Source organism: Callorhinus ursinus, unplaced genomic scaffold (assembly GCF_003265705.2).
Source record: "Callorhinus ursinus isolate GAN/ISIS: 27379988/994484 unplaced genomic scaffold, GSC_fseal_2.0 scaffold18, whole genome shotgun sequence".
Classification (NCBI taxonomy): domain Eukaryota; kingdom Metazoa; phylum Chordata; class Mammalia; order Carnivora; family Otariidae; genus Callorhinus; species Callorhinus ursinus.
The window spans coordinates 28,938,763-28,960,023 of NW_027397080.1; the positions used below are offsets into that span (position 1 = coordinate 28,938,763).

At 53.1% G+C, this 21,261-nt stretch overlaps 1 protein-coding gene and 1 pseudogene across 1 annotated transcript; one reads left to right on the top strand and one right to left on the bottom strand.

Moving 5' to 3' along the window:
- Positions 1–204: 204 nt before the first annotated feature.
- On the bottom strand, positions 205–278 carry LOC112812426 (U6 spliceosomal RNA; annotated as a pseudogene).
- Positions 279–2,589: 2,311 nt separating this feature from the next.
- On the top strand, positions 2,590–3,631 carry CIROZ (ciliated left-right organizer protein containing ZP-N domains). Its single transcript, XM_025855903.2, is given in 6 exon segments — positions 2,590–2,827; positions 2,830–2,901; positions 2,904–3,128; positions 3,131–3,199; positions 3,202–3,405; positions 3,408–3,631. Coding segments are annotated over 6 exon segments (1,032 nt in total).
- Positions 3,632–21,261: the final 17,630 nt, after the last annotated feature.

Here is a 21,261-nt window from a genome sequence, read left to right on the forward strand (position 1 = left end):
TCCTCTCCCTGGCTCCCAGCACACCTTCCCTGCACCTCCCCTGTCTCTCTTTCTTTCTTTTTCTTCCTTCCTTCCTTTCCTTCCTTCCTTCCTTCCTTCCTTCCTTCCTTCCTTCCTTCCTTTCTTTCTTTCTTTCTCTTCCTTCCTCCCTCCCCCTTCCTTCCTTCCTTTCCTTCTTTCTTTGTTTTCTTTCCTTCTTTCTTTTAAAATATGGAATGCTTCACGAATTTGTGTGTCATCCTTGCTCAGGGGCCTTGCTAATCTCTGTATTGTTGCTTCCAGGTCTTTCTATTCTTGTTATGGTTATTGGCTCACCCTCCTGTCTCTCCCTCTTGTATGGGAATGCTTTGAGGTCAAGGGCTGTGTCTTGTTCAGCATTTTATTCTTCCTAGGACTTATCATACTGCCTTCCCTTGGTAAGCACTTAATAGATGCTTGTCAGACTACATTTTCACCAGGAATTTAAAAAAAAAAAAAACGTTTTAGACAAAGAACATTTCTCTGTGTAAATATATGACTAATGCGCTGGAATATTTAATGCGCCGGGATTGCCTAAGCACTCTGTGGTTACAGTCTTTTCCATCCCTCCCCCCACCCCCCGCAAAGTGGTTAGAACCTATAGGAGAAATCCTAATTATTTAAGCTCATAGATGTCACGGATAGTGGAAGCAAGGGGCTGTCCAGCTTGGAGAAGAAAAACCAGCAGGATGGTTAAACTGTAGTTGTTTCACATTTTATCAGCACCATGCTCTAACCAACTGAGCTAACCAGCCAGCTCTGTTTCACATTTTAAAGCAGAGGTTCTGACAAAAATGCCTCTATGGGTCAGGCAGGGAGTGTAAATGAGTGAGGGGGAGTGAACCGGTGGCCCAAGGGAGGGTGCTGAAGGCCACGGAGAGGACAGGGCGTAGTGGAGATGCCAGTGGGTGGTGGCCCCCAGACCCCGCCAAATCTTCTGATTTTCCAGGAGAAGCTGGTTACAGAATTTCATCAGTTAATCTAAAATATATTTAAGACCCGCCGCAGGTCGGGGTGCCCGGGAGGCTCTGGCGGTTAAGCGTCTGCCTTCAGCTCAGGTCATGATCTCGGGGTCCTAGGATTGAGCCCCTCCTCCGTGCGGAGTCTGCTTCTCCTTCTCCCGCTACCCCTGCTCATGCTCTCTCAAATAAATATAAAATAAAATAAAATAAAATAAAATAAAATAAAATAAAATAAAATAAAATAGACCCGCTGCAGGCCAAACCAAACATGTCTGAGGCTGTACTTGACCTATGAACCAGAATTGGCAAGCTCTAACTCGGCAGTTCTCAACAGGGGTATGTTTTTGCCTCCCACGGGACATTTAGCAACATCTGGAGACATTCTTGAGGCCACCAGCATCTGGTGGGTCAAGGCTACGGGTGCTGCTAGACATCCCATGGTGCACAGGAGCCCACAGCAAAGAACGATCTGGCCCAGCAGGTCCGTAGTGTCCCAGCAGAGTCTGGTTCTGTGTGATTCTTGGGACTGGGCTGATGTACGTGGCCTCAAAGTAGGGAATGGCTTAAAGATGAAATCAGCTGGTGGCATCAAGCAGGGGTAGGAGTTGGGGCCAGTAGGTCCTTACAGAAAATGTACAATCCTGTGATTCGATTTCAAAAATAGATTTTGACACTCACGTATTCTCAACAAGGACTCCAGGTCCAGGGTCTGTGAAATTCCGCCAATGAAGGGAGGTTGTTAACCCAGTGCTTGAATTTGAGCTCCCAAAGCCTCTATTTTTCCATCTGTAGAAGGGGGACATGAGTGGCCCTTTCACCAGGGTGCGGGGAGGATCGTGTCTCTTTGGGAGGAGAACTGACCCCTGCTTCCTTTCTGGAAAATTCTGGAAGGGAGCTGTCTGCTTGAACTGCCGTGCTGAGGACTGCTCCGTCTCCACCGTTCCCAGGAGAGGAGACCCTTCCTGCAGGAATTCCATCTGCTGTCTCTCCCCAGTTCCAAACTGCAGGATCAGCTGCCGCGGATGGCCTCTGGGAAGGGCTTTGTCAGAGCTTCGCTCTCGAGCCTTCCGAAGCCCAGTCCATCACCTGGCCTCCCCACCGCAGTTTCCTCGGAGGGGCCCCAGCCCCACGAGGCGTTGGTGGACCCAGCCAGGCATGAGACCCTTCTCCTTCACCACCATTATTCCCAAGGGAGCCCCACTTTGACCTCCCACCAAGTTTCCTCCTCAAATTCAGAACATTCCCCAGAGAAAGCGGGGGGCCCCCAAGAGTTCCCATCTGAGGGCGGCTCCCTTCGAGCTCTCCTGTCTTGTTCACGGCCCCCGGGGCCTTCAGAGCCGGCAAAAGGAGGTGGCGGGTAAGGTCAGTGGCTGTGCACGTGGAGAAAGGAAAACCAAGGCGTGCCTCAAAAGCCTTGTGGCCGGAGCCTGGGAGCAGGCCTGGGGCTCCAGCTTGAGGGCAGAGCTCCCGAGGGCCATCTCTGGGTTGCCATCCTCGGCATGGCCTAAGCTCACATCCTCCGAGTTCTGATGCTTTTTCTCTCCACTGCTCTCCCACTGAAGAAGGGGCTTGGACCATTCCTGCAAATAGCCAAACCTGTAGAAGAAACATGGCCCCTGGGCTCCCCCAGGGAACGTGGAGTTACCCGGGCCCGCCTTGTCCTCAGCTGCACTGTCCTCAGAGTCCATGGGAGCCGTCCAGGCCAGCCCCGGCCCCCTTGTCCGGTCTCCCCAGCCCCCACGGCCTGACCATTCATTTGTTCTCAGATGTCTCCTCTCCTCGGCTGCCTCTCTGGGCGTCCGAACAGTCCGAAGTGTTCCTGGTCTCAAGGCCATCTGTCACCCTGACAGTCTGGGAGCTCTAAGGCCTGAGCAGGGCCCTGCCCAGCCACCCGGAGGGCTCCTCCCGCTGGGAATGTTGTCAGGGGGGACGTGGCTGCCAACTAGCCCAGGCGAGAAGGACCTGGCCGCGCTGGCCAGGAGGTCTGGCCTTTGACGAGGCTCTCGATGACCAGCGTGGATGAAGAGGCACTGGCTTCCTGATGTTCCCCCCACCCCGACCCCCAGATAGCCCCAGGAAACATCCTCCATAATGGAGGCCTCAGGACCATCAGGGAGGAGGGTAAGGGGCACCTAGACCTGCCATCCCAGGACCAAGTCAGGACACGGCGGGGCCGGGACTCATCCTCCTGCTGGGAATGGATATGCCGCAGTCACTGCCCTGCCGTCAGCCCTTCTAAGGTGTGGTGGCAGCAGCTAGGCCCAGCACCCGCCTGAGCCCTCGGGGAGGCACAGGGTAGGCCCAGCAACTGCCAGTCGCAGGCAGCCCCTGACGGCTCTTCTGGAGAGTTCACTGGCCTGCACCTCTAAGGAGCCCGCGGCTTCATCGGAGGGCGGGTAAGAGAGAGCCTGAGGCCTCGAGTCAGCCCCTGGCCAGTGGAGCAGGCTGAGTGGGGGGCCGCGAACATGTCCAGCAAATTCAGAGCCTGTGGGCTCCCGCAGACGTTTCCTGGTCCAGCCTGGCCAAACCCGGAGAGCCTTTCTGCTCAGCAGGGGACACCCTGGCAGGAGCCGACACAGCCTGCAGTGGCAACCTATAACCTGAAAGTTATAGGTCTCCTGAGCTTCAGAACCACGTGGAGGGGCTTCTGAGAGGCCCCCTTGCTGGGGTGAGTCCTGGGAGCACCCCAGGGGATGCCAAGCACAAAGGAGTGGGGAGGACAGTATTCGGGCGTGCCTCCGGCTTGCTGGGACCGCCAGCGTTTGCGTGCTTGCCCACTCCCTGTGATGCGGTGAGGCATCGGGGGCGGAGAGGGGGAAAGCGTGCACGCTCTGTAGCCAGGCTGCTGCGGTCTCTCTGCTCTTCGGCTGTGTGCCTTTGGGCAAGGCGCTAATCTCTCTGTGCCTCCGTTTCCTGATCAGGCAAATGGGGGTGAGAATAGCTGGGGCCGTTGAGGGGGAAGCGAGGAAACGTAAAGCCTTCAGCGCAGGGCCCTGCACACAGCGTGTGCTCAGGACGTGTAAGTCATTCTCGTGGTTACCCTGGCAGCTATTCAGGCAAATCAGAACAGCCAAACTGCGGGGCTCCCAGGCCCAGGCAGAGGGGATGCGTGCTCGTTCCGGGAGAGCACAGAACGCCTTCAGCCACAGCTCAGACATCTCTGGGGGCGCTGGGCGATGACAAGATCCTGCAGTGCGAGATGCCCTCCCCTGGGCCTCCGGGGCCACGACCCTAGGTCTCTCAAGGACCCCATGAGAGGAGAATGGGGAGTGTTGCTGCTTTGTTTTCATGACTCACTACTCTCTGCCTCCGGTTCCCACGGCAGCAGCTGGTACCCCGCTGGCCTGGGCAGCTCCGGTGACCCCTGTTGACCTCCGGGGACACCAGTGCTCCCAGAAGCCCAGCCGTGGCCTGAATGGGAGCAGCACTGGGTGCTTCCCTGGAAGGAGGGCACCCCCACCCGCTCCGGGCCGGCCCATCGCTGGAAGTGGGATTTGAATCGCAGCCAAGGAGAGGAGGCCGTGGGCAACGCCCGGAACGCGAAACAAATAAATAAATAAATAATCAGGGTTGTCTTGGCTGATAAACGGTCTCTACCTCTAGGACGACTTCTCCCCGCTGCCTGCCCCCCCTCCTTCCTCCTTCTCCGGGCTGATCCATCCCAGGCAAAAGCTTAATAGCCCCATTTAAGGCTTTTCCTTTTCACCACGGAATTGAGCAGCTCCTGCCATTACGAGGTTTTCAGCTTCTCTCTGAAATCAAATTACTGACTCCATTTAATTTTTTAAAAGCTCGGATGATTTCCCTTCTTGAATCGGAGCCGTGACTCCAAGGCCAACCCCCCCCGCCCCCCCCCCCCCCCCCGCCCGCCCTGCCAGGCGGTTCCCCTGCAGGCAACCGCTGCCCAGGGACGGCGGCCCCCATGCCAAGGCAAGCCTGACACCTACAGGGGAAGCCAGCAGGAGGCGGCCAGAGGCCGTGGCGGCTGCCCAGGGCACCTGGCTGGGTGGCCCAGCCTGGGGGAAGAAAGAAGGACTGACCTCCCCTAGGCTGGGATCACCTCACAGGAGCCCATGGTTTTCGGGCTAGAAGATCACGTTCATAGGACGGTGGGGAAGGGGGTTAGAGCCCAGGGCTGATGTTGTGGGCTCACTGCTGCCTGGTTCTCCAGACCCCCAGTTGCCTTCTCAGAGTGCATATCACGGCCCCTGTCACTTGACAAATGTTTATGGAGTGCGTTCTCTGGGCCAGACACTATTGCAGCTCTGGGAAGGGAACCGTAAATTGGACAGAGAAAGTCCCTCATGTGGGAGCGAAAGTTCTAGTGGGCACGTGTGTGTGTGTGTGTGTGTGTGTGTGTGTGTGTGTGTGACGGGGGGTTGGGGATGGACAATAAAGCCACACGTGGACAACTTCAGATGACACCAAAGTGCTCTGAAGAGACCCAAACACGCAACCTGCATGGGGCGTAGGTTGGGGCGGGATGGTCACGGCAACCCCTCTGAAGGGGAAACCCGGAAAGAGTGGGGGGTGGGGTGGGGTGGTGGTGGAGAGGGGCATCCAGACAGAGGGACAGCAAGTGCAAGGGATCTAAGGAGGTTTGGAGGGACAGAAAGAAGGCAATGGAAGCTGGTGGAGTGAACAGGAGAGAGCGGGCACGTGGGAGCCCCCAGATTTTATTCTGGCTCTAAAACGCTTGCTGGAAAGTGGACATCAGAGGGCAGGAACAGCTGAAAGGGGATGGGGGCGGGAGGCTCTGGCTGAGAGAGGCCAACCCACCCCCCAGGAAGATGACTTAAAGGGCTCCTCTCCAAGGTGCCACTCCCATCCTGTGTCCAGATGACTCAGTGAAGGTGGCTGCAGGTGATGTGTGAGACATGTCACCACGCTGGCCTGTAGTCTCTGTCTCTCTGCTCCCCGTCCCGCCCCCATCTCCCTCCTCCCCTTCTCCATCTTTGCCGAACCACCCCGCTTTGGGACCTCGAGGGCCGGGCCCCCCCCACCTGCCCCCCCCATGCAGCCAAGAGAGTCCTATAAAGCAGGGCTGACCCTTTACCAAGTCCTCCGCATGTTTAACCACCCTGTGCCCTTGGAGACGAGACAAAGGGAAGGGAGTTAATGAAATCTCCAGCCTCTACCTGGCATAAATGGCTCTCCCCGCAGCAGGCAGCGAGCGGCAAGGCTACGCGGATCTGGGCACGTGGCCCAGCTCAGCGGACGGCGCAGCTGCAAGCAACCACTTTACGCCTCTCCCCTTGCTCCACTCCACGCTGACTCAAACCCGGGACAAGCTGCGTTTCATGAGAAAGTGCTCAGGCTTCTGGGGAGTCTCTTGTTTTCCCTCAATGTCCCCAGATCCATGAGTGACCAGGGCTCTGGGTCTCCCAGGGCCTGGGTCGCTCCTGTGCCCAATCCCGGGGTGGCGTGGGCACGGGCACAAGTGTTCTCCCTGCTTGGGGGGCCTCCACTCGTCCTGTTGAGACCTTCCAGGTCTGGCAATCATTTCTTTGCGACTGCTGTGTCTGTGATCAGTGAGACCCTGGCAAGCAGTGGCTCTTCCCCTCCAGGTCAGCATCCTGTGGGGCAGGATCTCAGACAATCTGGGATTTGGGGTGGTTAGACATTGCGTGACTCCCTCCCCCCCCAGTAGCTTGGATCCCCATCTTTTTCACCCCATCAGGGTCTGTGATGCATTTACTGTCCTTCTGTTCTGTTACACGGAGCAGCCATGGGCCAGTTTCCCTTTTGGGTTTTCCTCCCTGACCAAAAAAGCCAATTTTCATGCCTTGCGACATCCAGGCTCATGGTTGTTCCCTCATCGAAGGTCTTGAATACCCAGATTTTAGACGCTCCCACGGCAGACTTGTATGACAACGTGCTCTTCCAGCTTTAGCGGCAAGTCTCTGCTGGGTATTTGAATATTACTTAAACTGGAATTGGAGTCATCAACCTCATAATCCTCCAAATTACTGCATAGCCAGTAAGGGCTTTTTCTGGGTGTCCTGTCCAAGCCGTGTGACCTTGAGCAAGTCAGTTCAATCTTTCTGTGCTTCTGTTTCAGGAATAGGCTGAAACAGGGAGCAGGAGTGGATGGTCAGGCAACTTCCACTCATGGGGAGACAAGTCAAGAGTATCCCGTTGTAGGTCTGCAGGCACCCCGCACCCCTGAGAGTCCATCTTCAGAGAGTCCAGCTCAGCCTAGCCCCGGGCCACTGCCTGACCTCTCTGCTGCTCATAGGTCTTGTCTCTCTGGCAGTGGGGGCCGCCAGAGACACAGGCCCAGCCACTGGGGGGACAAGATGGGACGATATGGACAGATTGTCACTCCCCTGCAGCTGGCCAGAGTTCACCCTTATCTTGCCCCAAAGGTGACTCCCACCGGCTCCTCGGTCCTCTCCCAAGGCTCAGGCTGAGGTGCCCCACATCCCAGATCTCAAAGCCCTCAAAACAATGGTTCTCCAAGTGGGGTCTCCAGACCAGCAGCATCAGCATCACCTAAGAAATCGGTTAAAAAAAAAAAAAAGCGAATTCTTGGTCTCCATCCCAGACCTACAGATCCCAAAGCACAGAAGCTGGAGACCGGTAATCTGTGTTATAACAAGCCCTCCAGGTGAATCTGATGCACACAGAAGCTGAGGACCGCTCACTGCTTGGGAAAATCTGTGTCAGCTCTCCCTGCCCCCACCCCAAGTCAGAGAATTCCTCTGCCTCCATAATAATAGCAGTACTTGACATTTCTACAGCTTCTAAGTGCTCAGTGCATCTAGCTCCATCTCTCTGAGGAAGAGAAGAATTGTTCTTCCTATTTTATGGACGACGAAACTGAGGCTCAGGACTTTACCCAAGCTCACACGGCTAATAGGTGGAAGAACCGGGGCTCAAACACCCGCCTCCTCACTCCAAGGCAAGGGCTCTCTGCTGGACACCTTGGGTTTCCAGGGATCCTCAGACCAAAGGAATAAGCACAAGTCCATCAGCTAGAGAGGAAATTCCCCCTTCCAGCCCCCTCTCCCCAATTTCCAGTTGCAATCCCAGGAGAGAGCATCCGGGAAACATAAATTTTGCCTGGCGGCTGAGAGCTCTGAAAGGAGTCACACGTCAGGGGGATGGGACTTTATTTCTCAATGAAATAGCCTTTTTATGGTTGGAATAAAAGTACCAGCGGGAGCCCAATGCCAGGAAGTAGCAGGCACGTTTGATAAACTCCTTCAGCCAGGGGTGGAGCAGCCGGGGAGGGGGCGGCTGGAGAACGTTCTCCACGTTTCGTTTCCAAATCCGTGGTTCGCTTCAGGCTAGAGCCGGGAAGATCCGGGGTCCTTCTCCTGGACCCCGCGGCTGGAGAAGGGTCGGCCCTGGACCTCGCGAGTTCCTTCGCTCAGCAGCCGGGTCCTGAGAGCGGGGGCTGCAATGTGGAGAGCGGGCGGCAGGGGGCAGCATAACCCACCGTTCCAGCTAGGGCGGGGGCCGGGCGGGGGGCGCCGCGGGCGCAGCGGGCGGGGGGGGGTCTCCGAGGCACAGAGGGGGTCAGCTGTAACCCACAACCTGGGACTTCTCCCTCCTCCCTTCAGCCCTTCCCACCCCCAAACCCTTCGCAGCCAGGACTGTTCGTCGTCCTTATTCTCGCTGCAGCCTCTGCTAATCCAAATCATCATGGGGTAGCGGTCATGGCGTGGGGTCTTCTCCATCCCCTTGCCTACCCTCTGGCCAGTTTCTCCAAACTTCTCCGGGCTTGACTTTGGACCCGATTAACCCTTTAGCTTCCTTCTGAGGGGTCTCTTGAGGGGGCTCAGAATGCAAGCGTGTGTGTGTGTGTGTGTGTGTGTGTGTGTGAGAGAGTGTGTGTCTGGTGGGTGGGGGACCACAGCCTTCATGGTCACCGGGGGCAGGAGAAAACCCTGAAGGACAAAGAGAAAATGAGGAAACCTCTTCCTTTGAGCATGTGTGTGATTGGCAGGTTTACGGCCTCGGGAAGGTGCGTGGTATTCTGCACAATCAAGTCATTTTTAAAAATAATCTTCCTGCTTAAGTCGTACACGCCGCTAATTGCATTTTAATAAGTCTCTTAAAATCTTGCCATATTTTTTAATATCCTAATATTAGGTAAGTGATTGCGGGGGACACTGGAGGGCACAGGGAGTTTATATAATGGAGGAGGGTGGTAATGAAGATGGGGGTAGTGGTGGCCACCAAGTGGCCTGTGGTGTGTGTGTGTGTGTGTGTGTGTGTGTGTGAGAGAGGGGGTGAGTGTTTGTCCATAAGGGAGTGTATATGATGGGGGTGTGAGTGTGTGTGGCCGGAGCCTGGGCTTTCCCTCTGACCCAGCCCACCCTACCTTCTTTTTCCCAGGATGAGGGTCCTGAGCCCAGACAGGAGTTGGGACTTGGCCAAGGCCATGTAGCAAGAGGGAGACCAATGAGGGGGGGGGACTCCAGCCTCAGGCTTGTGCGAGCAGAGTGAGAACCACCTTGTGCCGTCCTGATCACGGCAGGCTTGCACACACATTGCTTGTTCTACTTTCCCCCTGCTTGGTGACGTGGGGAGGGAAAAGGTGCAGAGTTCCCAAGGGTAGCTCCTTGGGTGTCCCCTGGAGAATACGGGCAGAGCTGAGACTTGAACTTGCAGTTGCAGCCCCAGGCCTGGGGGAGGCTCTTAACCAGGACTGACCGGGAGCCGGGGGTCTGAGCCGGGGCGGGGGGGTGGGGGGGGGTCCAAGGATCCAGGGCCAGGGACACGGTGTTGGGAGCAGCAGGGGGCCTGGCAGAAGCAGGCAAGTAGGATGGTAGGTGACTGTGGTCTGTTTGACTCCCGACCCCTCTGTAACCGTAGGGTGGGGTCCCAGGGCCAAGGGCAACAGGGCACCTTCTTCTCAGAGCTCTCCGGGGGGGTCAGAAGTCTGGGGAGGGCACTGTGAGGTTGTCAGGCCTTGGACCTTGTGAGCGCTGGACTTCTGGAGGCCTCCCAAGACCCCACTGGCCCGGGCCTTTCCCTTCCTCCTCCTTTCTACACGCCCCTGGCCGGGTGGGAGGCACATGTTGAGCGAACTTCTGAACAGGAAGTCAGCATCCAGGTCGTCCCGAGTCCCTTTTCATGTGGTTTCTTTAATCCCCCGGGCTGGGTTTCAGAAGGGTTTTACAGTTTCAGTTTTACAAAGCTACGTTCCCTTTAATGTTGGCGTTTTTCAGGAGGTGGGGGGAGAGCAGCTTCAGTCAAAACATGTGTGTTTTACATCAGCCAGCTGCGGACCGCACGGCCCGGGGAGGGGAGGCAGCAATGTGGCCTCCAGGCTCGGCGGCACCCAGAGGGTGCAGACGGCTGGCTGCTGGGGCCAGCCCTTGAGCCCGGCTCACCTCTGCCCCTCTGCCCCTCCTCCCTGCCCCCTTCCCTCTCCCTCTCACACCCAGGCCTTCATGGGGTTCCCCACAGCCCGCTTCCAGCCTCCTAACCACCTGGGGTCCCCTCCGGTCCACACTGGTCATCACAGCCGCTCAGGCCTCCCAGAAGTGGGCATGCCCATATGCCGTGCCCCCCCCCGTGTTTTCACTTAGTACTGTCCCTTAAGTCAGCGCTCTCTTTATCACACACACACACACACACACACACACACACACACACACTGCCTAAGCAAAAGTATCCGTGAAATTGTGACTTCCATGTGCTGGTTTATCTGTCTGGTCCAACACACAATCAACATATCTACCCCCACTGAAATAAAGAGGGGGCGATGAGCCCCCTAAAGTCATCCTGCCCGTTGTGCATGCTTCCAGAAGTCCCATGTTCTCTGAGCCCTTATCCTGGGAGAGAAGAGGAAGGTCTGGAGGTGAGGCGCCCCGCCCCGGGTCCCAGAGTTTGGTGTCTCCAAGGCCAGACTCCTTCCTGCTCCATCGCATCTGTCCTTAGGGCAGGCTTCTTGTCTTCAGAGTTTCAGGCTTTGGAGAAGCTGCCTGGGGCCACCCTGAGCTCCCCATGAAGAGGGCTGAGTTCCCTGGCAGGGTGGCTGAATGGAACGAACACAGACTTTGAAATCAGTCAGATGTGGGTCCGACTCCCGGCTGCCTTCCCTCCTCCCAAGTGTGTGGCTGTGGGTGACTGTCTCCACGGCTGCCAGCCTCCATTTCCCCATCTGTAAAATGGGGACAACTATATCCTGCCTGGAAACAGTAATGCGAGGGTCCGAGACACGTCTGGAAAGGGTCTGCCTCAGCCCCCCCCGACCCCCCGCAAACCTACTGGTCATCATGGGCACTCTGGACCCGGTTCTTCCCCACTTTGCTCCTTTCTCCAGCCCTGGCTCTACTGCCTCTCCTCCCTGACTCATGAGAAGCAGCAAGATGTCAAGAGAGAGGATCAGGAGAGAGGGGCCTGCCCTGGAGGGGTCACTGATGTGTGTGCGAGGATGCTGGGTCAGCGGTGGTGCCCCCCGCGCCCTCTGCCAGGAGCAGGAGGACAAAGGTGGTTCTTCCTCAGAGGTGGGCTGGCTGGGAGACGCCAGAGGCTGTTTGGACAGGGGTCAGGACCCAGGACACCTGGACGATGCTGCCTGGGACCATACGGGGTCTGGGATTGCAGAAGCCACACCCCTGGTACAGCAGACGCCCCAACCCCTAATGGCAGCTTTGTTGCTGCCCTATTGCTTTAGGAGGGTTCTGGAGGCTCTGCCGGCCTGGGACAGGGGAGGGGCCTGCCGCGTCCCATGTGTGGCTTTGCCTCCGTGGTGGCCGGGAGGTCCTCTGAGCATATCTCTGGTCTGAGCCGCCATTTGGGGGCCACAGGCGTCACTGGTGAAGGTCAGTGGTCCTGCCTCCCCCCAGGCCAGGGGCTGCCCCCAGGGGACCTAGGAGAGAGGAGGAAGCAGAGCTCAGGCCAGAGCTTGAGGGATTAGCCCTGGGGTGGGCACTGTTCTAGCAGCTGGTTCTCTTCCCTCGGTGCCTGGGAATGGTTAAGAGACCCTGCAGAACTTGGAGGTGATGATGATGATGATGATGATGATGATGATGATGATGTTGATGATGATGATGCAGGGTGACATGTACTCAGCGATTTCTGTGAGCCAGACACCATGCTAAGCACTTTGCACGCGCCATTTCATTCCATCTGCTCTATGGTACGTGCCAGCCGGGCATCTAGAACAGTGCCTAGCCACAGTAGGCCGTCAGTAAATAGTTGTTGAATTAAGGAGGCTTACAAGGTCAAGCGGTTCACTCAACTCTCTTTTCCTGTGTTGATTCATAAGAACTGACCGCTCATGGTGGACACTCGGGCCCTGGCAGAAGAGAGATTTGGGGTGGCAGGTGCCCCCAAGTTCTGCACATCACACCTGGTTCCTCTTCTCCAGGGAGGCTGCGGCAGGACAGATCCCTCAGGATGGAGGGTGTTCCCTCCGCTTCTCCCCCAAGCCACCCAGGGGAGAAAGGCCCTTGGCCTGGGGCCTCTTCTGCTCCCCCTGGGGCAGCGCAGAAGTGGGCCAGGCCCGGCTGCAGCTGCGCGGGGCCCAGGGAGGAGGGAATCAAAGGCAGCCATGTGGGCCCCACTTTCATCTCTGGCTTCAAAGAGGTGCAAACAAACTCTGTCCCTGTGCCAGGCAGCAGCAGCTCCCTCCTCGAGGCCCCAGCCCGTGCTCTCCCTCCCTCCTGCTCCTTCCTGGAAAGCCAGCAGCGCCTCAGTCCCAGGGGCACCCCACAGGGGCCCCGACTCGTGGCCACGCGGGAGGAAAGGGGCCTCTTTGCTGAGCTGGGGGAGGAAGGGGGTTGGGGGCCTCGCACTAATACTTGTCCCCACCGTGGGCCTCGCTGGGAGCTGGCGGCTCGCACACCCTTCGCCATCTGATCTCTCTGGAACCTTTCCATTGAGAGCCATGTGGTCCAGCATGACGGCCCCATGTGGCTACGGAGCACCAGATCATGTGGCCAGTCCGGAAGGAGATGTCTGGGAAGGGTAAAATACACACCTTGGACCCCATATGAGCAAAAGTGTATAAAGTGTCTCATTTATCAATTTTGCATTGGCTCCGTGCTGAAATGATAATATTTTGGAGGATTGGGTTCACAAGGTATGTTTTTAGTTCTTTTTTTTTTTTTTTAAGTAGGCTCCACACCCAGCACGGAACCCAGTGCGGGGCTTGAACTCACGACCTTGAGATCGAGACTTGAGCTGCGATCAAGAGTCAGACGCTTAACTAACTGAGCCACTCAGGCATCCCTTTTTAGTTCTTTTATTATTATTTTTTAACAAGGTATGTTTTTAAAGTTAAGTTCACCTGTTACTTTTTATTCCTTCAAGTATGACTACTAGGAGATTTGAAAGTACCTATGTGGCCCACTTTCTTCAACGTCGACCTCTCAGCTCGGGACAACATTCTCATCTTGCAGATGAGGGGCCTCAGGCTCAGAGGGGTTTTGGCACAGGACTCTGAGGTGCTACTCAGTGAAAACCGGTGGAATGAATGAGTCGATGGATGAATGACTAATGCTGGCTGCAGGGGAGACACAGATGAACCCTGGCCCCATTCCTTGCCCTCAAGGAGCTTCTAGTCCAGGATCTAGTCTAGTTAGGGGCGGGTGGAATTAGAGACCCCAGCCCTGTAGTGGGGGGTGCCTGGACCTCTGAACAGCAGGGAGATTAAGAGGCTCCTGGGCTTCATTGCTTACCAGCGTGTGACCTTGGGTCAGTTATTTGACCGCTTCAGGCCTCAGCTTTCTCATCTGTAAAATGGGGCTGCTGATGATACATTGCATCAGCAATTAGCGATGACGCAGGACAAATGCTGTAGAGTATCAGCAGGACACAGTCCTGCCCTGGAGAGAGCCACACTCCCAGTTGACACTCTCCCTCCAAGTCACTTCTCTGGGTTCACCTGGTGCCAGGAGTGCCTGCTCTCTGAGATAGGCATCTCCCATCCCCCACCCTCACCCTCACCCTGCTTCCAGTCCCCTCATCCCTTTGTTCCTTGACACCCCCCCTCCCAGCTCTGTCCCTGAGGGCCAGTGGCCCCTAGAAGTGACTTTAGGACTTTCTCTTTTGGAGAGAACTGAACTCCAGTAAACGCACCTCCTTTTACTCACTCTGACCAAAGACCTCCCAGGGAGGGCTGGGTGGGGTTTGGGGGAGCCCAGCACGCTGCCTGACACAGGAGGCCCCTCCCTAGGAGGAGAGGGGGACCTGGCAGAGAGGAGAGTGGGGTTCCTAGAGGTCTGGGCTGGACCTGGAAGTGGGTGGGTGCATGCTACCAGAACCCAGGACAGCCCAGACCTGGGGGGGACAGAGTAGCGAATGGCCAGGAGGCACATTTTGGGGAGGGAGATGACCCATCTCATTCATGGTAGGGTTCAAGGGGAGATGCAGGAGAATGTCAGGGACTCCACTGTGCAGGACTTGCTGAATGCTGAGGGAAGGGGAGCAGGAGGGGCGGGGGTTGGGGGTACCCAGAGACAGTAGCAGGAAGTGGCATGATTGGAACCACACAGGCCAATGTGGACCAGATGTGATCGGGGTCGGAGGCTCATGGAGGAGGGCGGAGTAGGAGAAGGGGCGAGGCAGGCTGCTCCCACCACCCCCACCCAACGCCCTCCAGGCCAGTGGGGTTCTGCAGCTGCCAGTCACTGAAAGGTAATGAGACCCACACCCGGGAGGTGATTTGCATAACTGCTCCCATAGTGCCCTGCAGCCAGTCTCTGGGGAGGGGGCTGGACAGAAACCTTGTGGACAGTGGTGGTCTGGCTCTCAGCCCCCAGCCAGGCCCAACCCTCCCCTCACTCAGCCTCCAGCCCAGGGGATGCTTGAGGGTCCAGTCTCTGGGCTCTAGAGGATGCTTCCTTCTCCCACAACCACTGTTCTGTCTCATTACTCATACTCTAAACTCCTGCTCCAGCCACTTCTTCCAGGAAGCCCTCCCTCATTCTCTGGTTGGACGAAGCACCTTCTCTGAGTTCCCCGAGCCCCCACTGTTTATTCTGGTGGGGGATTATAACTGTCTCTTCCAATGAGCTACTTAGACACCCACCCTGCCTATTGCCCCCTGCACTTGGCACTGGGAGTAATGGGGAAACCTCCTTGCCCACATCTTCCAATACCCTTAGGTCTCTCCAGACCCCAGCGTCTCCCCCATACGACCCCCAAACCTCTCTACTCCTAGGGCCACATGGAGATAGATAGATAGATAGATAGATAGATAGATAGATAGATGGCTTCATACATGTCGCATGAGTCCAAATTTCCTTCTAAATCTTTTTAAAAGGCATCCATACACATAAATATACACACATATACAGGTGTGGTTTATCCAAAACTGAGAGCAAACGGCACATCTGGCTCTGTGACTTGACTCGTCTCCCCTCCCCAGCGTCCTGGAGATCTAGCTCTCCACGACTGAGAGTGACCTCGTTCTTTGGAAGGGCTGCATACTATTCCACTTTAGTTGCTTCCAACTTTTCCAGTGTTGCAGCAAACACCCTTGTTTGTGCCTCTCTGAGCTCCTCGGTGGGTCTTTCTCTAGGCTGCATTCCTCGAAGTGGAATTGCTGGGTTAAAAGTTATGTGCATTTTAAATATTGATAGATGGTGTATATCGATCATTTCCAATCAGCACGCCACACATGACCTCTGGCCTCAAGAATCTACAGCGCAGAGTCCAAATGTTGCGATTTTGGTGTTCAAAGCCCCTCCCATTGCCCCGCTTCTGCTTCTGTCCCCAGCTCTGTGGTCCCTGCACCACTGATGGGTCATGAGGTCAATTTCATGAGTGGTGACTAGCATTTGAAAAAAAATAATGAAATGGGTTAAGTTAGTGTAGAAAACATCAGAGGCATTGCATGTGGTAGGGTGAGAACCGCCGTGTGAAACTTTTCTCTGGTTTATATACGTGTGTGTGTGTGTGAGTGTGTCTCTACGTGTGTGCTACAATGTAAAATGTGTTCCTTACTCACAAGCTGAGGTGAAGAATTTTGAGAAACACTGCCTACATTTCTGCACCAGCCAAGCCCCCCCTTAGCATGACGAGCACGTTCTTGTTCCAAGCCTTTGCCCACACAGGCCCTCCGATGAGGTGCCCCCCTTCTGGGTTGCTCCTGTCTAGGTCTTTCCTACCCTTAAAGCTCGGCTCACATGTCCCCTTCTCCAGGAAGCCCTCCCTCTCTCTGCCAGTGCACAGGCTGCCCTGCAGGGCAGGTCCCCAGGCCTTCCTACCAGACAGCAAGCTCCTCTAGGAAGAGGCCCGTCCTACAACTGATCCCACCTGTGGGTTCTAACAGGCTGTCCACACACAGAAGGGCCAGAGCCAGGTTTTTGACAATAACGGGGATGGTACTGTTGCTGGTATCAGTGATCCTGTGCTGGTGACAATAAGTGGCGGTCATTGTAGGGGACCATTTTTGTGCTTGTGTGCCTGCTCAGCATCCTGAGAACCCTCTTCCTGGATTTGAAGTATGTCCCACACTGTGAATCCTGCTCTCCCAAGGCAGAACTCAGAAATTCACTGTCCTAGCCTCCCTTGCAGCTCGAGTGTGGCCACGTGACCTTGCCTCCACCAATCACGTGCAGGCTCAGGGTTCTGATTTGGAAGAGGCAGGGGCGGGCTCAGGGCTGGTGAGCACGCTGGAGCATGCTGGAGAGACCAGCAGATTGCAGAGGCAGCAAGGGCCTGGCAGGGGCCCACTTCGGTGCTATGAGCCACCTGTATTCTGACAGCAGCAGAAACCTCTCCTCTAGAGCAGCGCTGGGTGCTACTCCAGCCTCCGGGTCTGGTTCTGGGGTGCCTCCGGAGAGGCTGTGACCTACCAAATACCCCCTTGTTTCAGGCCTATTGAAGCGGAACTTATATACAGTAAAATTACCCTTTTCATATGCACAGTTCTCTCTATCTTGACAAACTTACACGGCCTTCCAGCTGCCACCCCAATCAAGATGTAGAACATTTCGGTCACCCTCAAGAGCTCCCAAGTGCCACTTTGTTTATTTTATTTATTTTTAAACTTTTTTTTTAAAAGATCTTATTTATTTATTTGAGAGAGAGAGAGAGTGAGCAAGAGAGAGAGCATGAGCGGGGAGGAGGGGCAGAGCAGAGGGAGAAGCCGACTCCCTGCTGAGCAGGGAGCCCGACGTGGGGCTTGATCCCAGGCCCCGAGATCATGACCTGAGCCGAAACCAAGAGTCGGATGCTCAGCTGACTGAGCCACCCAGGCGCCCTAATTTATTTTACATAAGCTGTATGCCTAGTGTGGGGCTTGAACCCATGATCCCGAGATCAAGAGTCACACGCTTCACTGACCGAGCCAGCCAGGCGCCTCACAAGTGCCACTTTGTGGTCAGTTCCGGTGGTGTGTTAAAGCTGCTACCAGTGGTGTGAGAGGCAGTTGTTGAATTTTCAGGAACTTTGCAAGCTGGTGGTTAAATGTAGGCATGATTGAGTATTAAATTTTATAAATTAACAAATATATTAAAAACAAAAGTAATAAACTCATCGTGTCCTAATTATTTTGCTACGTTTTACTATTTATGCCCCTGAAATGGTGTTTATCATATCTGTATGGTAGAAATACTAGCTAATGACATGCTGCTGGTAAGTTCTTCTCAACGGAGTCTGGTGACTTTGTGTTGGTAGTGTGAAATTGGCCATGGTGGGAGTATTGATGCCAAAGAAATTGGCAAATGCTACAAATCAGGGTTTGCTTTGTTGGTTGTTGAGACATAAGAGAGTGATGGAGAGAATGTGAATAATGCAGATTAAACCTAAAAGTGTTCGTTGTCTGGGGCCATTACTTGGTGAATTGCACAAAAAAATTAAGGGAATACTCTTCCAGTATTTAAAAACTAGTATCTGGTTCAGCAAAGAACCACCCAATCATTGATGAATGAATGAAGGAAGTTCTTGACATATGTCTTAGTGGTTTTGGTTTTGTCTTATGATTGTCAAATGATGGCCCCCCAAATCTTACCCCAATACACCCTGTTGGTAAGATGAAGCTGAGTTTATTGCTTGCCATGGTTAGGAAGAACACCACACCAGAGCTTTGTCAGTATCTCAAGGTGGGGATTCATAATCAGAATTTACTGAGAATTGTGAGTTTGGCTTAAGGAGGGTCTTTCAATGCAGGGGTTTGATTAGGATTGAGTTAGGGTCACAAGAGAACAGTCCAGAATTGGTAGGGACAGCAAGCTAAGGATTTTTTAACGCAAGGGAGTCAAGGAGTCTAAGGGTGCAAACTGTCTGTTGATGCTTTCCGCTGAAGAATTGATGGGTCTTTGGGGAAGTTTATATAATGAATAGTCAAGTCATTTACCTGAGCAAGTCTCCCGGAATAGCGTGAAGATAACAGAATAGAAAAGTCTTGTTAATGTAGGGATGCCTGAGTGGCTCAGTTGGTTGGGCATCTGACTAACTTTTGTTTCCAGCTCAGGTCATGATCTCATGGGCTCAGCGGGGAGTCTACTTGAAGAGTCTCTTCCTCTGCCCCTCCCCCCACTCATGAGCATGCTCATTCTCTCTCTCTCAAATAAGTAAATCAACCTTTTAAAAAAAGTCTTATTGGGGCGCCTGGGTGGCTCAGTCAGTTAAGTCTCTCTCTTCAGCTCAGGTCATGATCCTGGGGTCCTGGGATGGAGTCCACATAGAGCTCCCTGCTCAGCAGGGAGCTTGCTTCTCCCTCCCCCTGCCTCCTGCTTGCGCTCTCTCTCACTATCTTTCTCTCTCTCAAATAAATAAATAATCTTTTTTTAAAAGATTTTATTTATTCATTTGACAGAGAGAGACACAGCGAGAGCAGGAACACAAGCAGCAGGGGTGGGAGAGGGAGAAGCTGGCCCCCCGCCAAGCAGGGAGCCTGATGCTGGGCTCGATCCCAGGACCCTGGGACCATGACCCGAGCCGAAGGCAGACGCTCAATGACTGAGCCACCCAGGCACCCCTAAATAAATAATCTTTTAATAAAAAAAGTCTTATTAATGTAGAGACTAACTTGTATTGGGGGACAGTTTCGGGCTTCAAAGTCCAAGCTGGGTGAGGGCAGGCAGTTTTAGGTCTTGCTCTTTAATGTTAAAGAAAATACCAACCAATATTCATGTTGGAACACACTTACTTGTTAATTGCAGCCATGGGTTGGCTACAGACACATGAGTTTGGCCAAATTAACTAAAGCATTCTATGAGCATCATTTGGCTGTATGAAATGTATAATTTTATTTATAAATTGTGAGCTATAAATTCAGCAAAGTTGCAGGGTAAAAGATCAACATACAGAACTCAGTTGCATTTCTATAAATGCAATGAACAACCTGGAAAGGAAATAAAGAAATTCCATTTACAACAGTGTCCAAAAGATTATAATACCTAGGAAACACTGACCTAGAAGAAAACCCAAGGGGGCGAAAGACTTGCATCCTGAAAACTACAAAACATTGCTGAAAGAAAGTAAAGAATTAAACAAATGGGAAGACATCCCATGATCAGAGATTGGAACACTCAATTCTGTTAAGATGGCAATATTCCCCAAAGAGAGGTACAGTACAAAGCAATCCCATTCAAAATTCCAATAGCCTTGTTTGTAGGGCTGGAAATGCCAATCCTCAGAATCCTATAGAATTCAAAGGGGCCCCAAGTGGCCAAAAGAATATTGGAAAAGAAAAACAAAGTTGAAAGGAATGTATCAGTCTGCTAGGGCGGCCATAACAAAGTCCTGCGGAATGGGTGGCTTGAACAGCAGAAACGTATTTTCTCATAATTTTGGAGACTGGACGTCTGAGATCAAGGCATTGAGCAGGTTCAGTTTCCTCTGCAGCCTCTCTCCTTGGCTTGTGGATGTCCATCTTCATTTCCCTGTGCTTTCACATGATCTCTCTTTGCATGTCTGTGTCCAAATTTCCTCTTCATATTCCAACACTGGTGGTATTGGATTAGGGTCTACCTTAGTGACCTTATTTTAACTTGATCACCTCTCCAAAGACTCTATCTCCAAATACAGTCGCAAGCTGAGTTACTGGAGGTTAGGACTTCAACATATGAATTTTGGGGGTGGGGAGGACACAGTTCAGCTCATAATAAAGATCACACATCCCAATTTAAAGTTACTGCAGGGCGCCTGGGTGGCTCATTTGGTCAAGCGACTGCCTTCGGCTCAGGTCATGGTCCTGGAGTCCCGGGATCGAGTCCCGCATCGGGCTCCCTGCTCGGCAGGGAGTCTGCTTCTCTCTCTGACCCTCCCCCCTCTCATGTGCTCTCTCTCTCAAATAAATAAAAATCTTAAAAAAAAAATAAAAAAATAAAAAAAATAAAGTTACTGCAAAGTGACAGTAATCAATACACTGTGGTATTGGCATAAATATAGATATACAACCAGTGGAATAGAATTGAGAGTCCAGAAATAAATCCAAACATCTATGAGCAACTGATTTTCCACAAGGGTGCCCAGACCATTCAAGGGGGCAAAATAGCCTCTTCAACCAGTGGTGCTGGGATAGCTGGATATCCATATGTAAAAGGATGAGGTGCCTGGCTGGCTTAGTTGATGGAACACATGACTCTTGATCTCGGGTTGTGAGTTCGAGGCCCATGTTGGGTATAGAGATGACTTAAAGATAAATAAATAAAAGGGTGAAATTGGACTCCAACTTCACTCCTTATACAGAAATTAACTCAAAATGGGTCAGTGACTTAAATATAAGAGCAAAAACTATAAAACTATTATTAGAAACATAGGAGTAAATCTCCATGATCTGGATTTGGCAATGGATTCTTAGACTTGACAGCAAAAGCACACGCAGTAAATGAAAAAAAAATAGATAAATTTGACTTCATCAAATTAAAATGTTTGTGCATCAAAGGATATTATCAAGAATGTGAAAAGACAACCTACAGAACAGGAGAAAATATTTGCAAAACATGTATCTGATAAGGGTTTAATATCTAGAACGTCTAAGGAACTCTTAAAAGTCAACAACAAAAAGACATACAAGCCAATTTAAGAATTAGCAAAAGAATGGAACAGACATTTCTCCAAAGAAGATATACAAATGGCCAACAAGCATGTGAAAAGGTATTTAATACCATTTGTCATAAAGGAAATGCAAATTAAAACCATAGTGAGATATCAACTCATACTCACTAGAATGATTGAAATTTTTAAAAAAGATTTATTTATTTATTTTTGAGAGAGCTAGAGAGAGAGAGAGAGAGAGAGCGCGTGTGCGCACAAGTGGGGGGAGGGGCAGAGGGAGACAATCTTTTTCTCTTTCCTTCTTTCTTTCTCTCCCTTCCTTCCTTCCTTCCTTCCTTCCTTCCTTCCTTCCTTCCTTCCTTCC